Source organism: Otolemur garnettii, unplaced genomic scaffold (genome assembly GCF_000181295.1).
Source record: "Otolemur garnettii isolate 467f Iridium unplaced genomic scaffold, OtoGar3 scaffold00041, whole genome shotgun sequence".
In the NCBI taxonomy this organism is placed as follows: domain Eukaryota; kingdom Metazoa; phylum Chordata; class Mammalia; order Primates; family Galagidae; genus Otolemur; species Otolemur garnettii.
The window spans coordinates 12,596,812-12,597,925 of record NW_003852436.1 but is presented as its reverse complement, the minus strand read 5'-3'; the positions used below and the strand labels follow the sequence as shown (position 1 = coordinate 12,597,925).

General features: G+C 35.6%; 1 protein-coding gene across 6 annotated transcripts in view; it reads right to left on the bottom strand.

The window, feature by feature from the left end:
* Positions 1-1,114, bottom strand: part of ARFIP1 (ADP ribosylation factor interacting protein 1) — a 108,281-nt gene that overhangs the window by 66,295 nt on the left and 40,872 nt on the right. For all 6 annotated transcript variants that reach the window (XM_003790222.2, XM_023513445.1, XM_023513444.1 and 3 more), the window contains one exon: positions 990-1,091. In XM_003790222.2, the coding sequence (XP_003790270.1) occupies positions 990-1,082 (93 nt within the window). In that variant the 5' untranslated portion in view covers positions 1,083-1,091. The remainder of the gene's footprint in view (positions 1-989; positions 1,092-1,114) is intronic.

The window sequence follows — 1,114 nt, the reverse complement described above, 5'->3', positions numbered from 1 at the left end:
ACAGCAACCTCCAACTCCTGGGCTCAAGCGAGTCTCCTGTCTCAGCCTCCCAAGTAGCGGGGACCACAGGCACCCGCCACAACGCCTGGCTATTTTTTTTGGTTGCAGCTGTCATTGTTGTTTGGCGGGCCCGGGCTGGATTTGAAACTGCCACCTTAGGTGTATGTGGCTGGCGCCTTAGCCACTTGAGCCACAGGTGCCAAGCCTATGCAAATTATTTTTAAAATTAAAGTTGTACACTTACATCAAATGTCATAAAAAGGGATGTTTAATGTAAATATCTCCAGGAATAATAACCACCACTATCATTTCTAAGACTAAATTAGACATATTATTTATCTCATTTAAAAGAGAGATGAAAGTAAATAAGATTTTCATTATAGGGATTAGAAAACACCTGAAGAGATTAAATAAATACCTGCTCAAGGTTATATACCACTAGAAATGGCACAGCTGCATTTGAACCTAGATCATCTTCAAACCCATGATATTTCCATTAAAATACATTAAATTTAAATTTTAACTGAAAGGTAGATGAAAATTAAAGGGATCCCAAATTTTATTTCCCACAGAGTCAAGTATGCCACTTTATGATAGCAAGTGAATGGCAAAATCAGAAGGAGTTATTTAGGAATTATGCACTAAAAGACATACAGAGAAGAGATTAGACAGCGCCATTTTTTAAAAGGATAATCCACAGTTAAAGTTTTCGTATCACTAATAAAGTTATAAAGTTGTATGTCAAAATCGTTGGACATACTCTTATTCTGGTCAATTACTGAAAATAATACCAAAGCCTAATAGTTTGCTGGCCTGGAGCTTAATCTCAACAAATTGCTAAAATGACCTACCCTATATAATAACATTAGACCACTGCCTGAAGCCAATTTATGAAAATATTCCTATATTAAATTGTGTCTATTATTTGAACTCAATATTCAAAGGTTTATCACGATTCTTTGCATTAAGAAAAAGAAAAGTGTTCTTACCCTATTAAAGCTATGTTCATGAGCGTCATCAACTTCTCCATTACTAGTCACTGGAATTTCTGCTGCTGAATTCTTGGGAGATTCTTGATCCATGGTAGACTCCTAGAAAAATAAAAGGAAAAAAA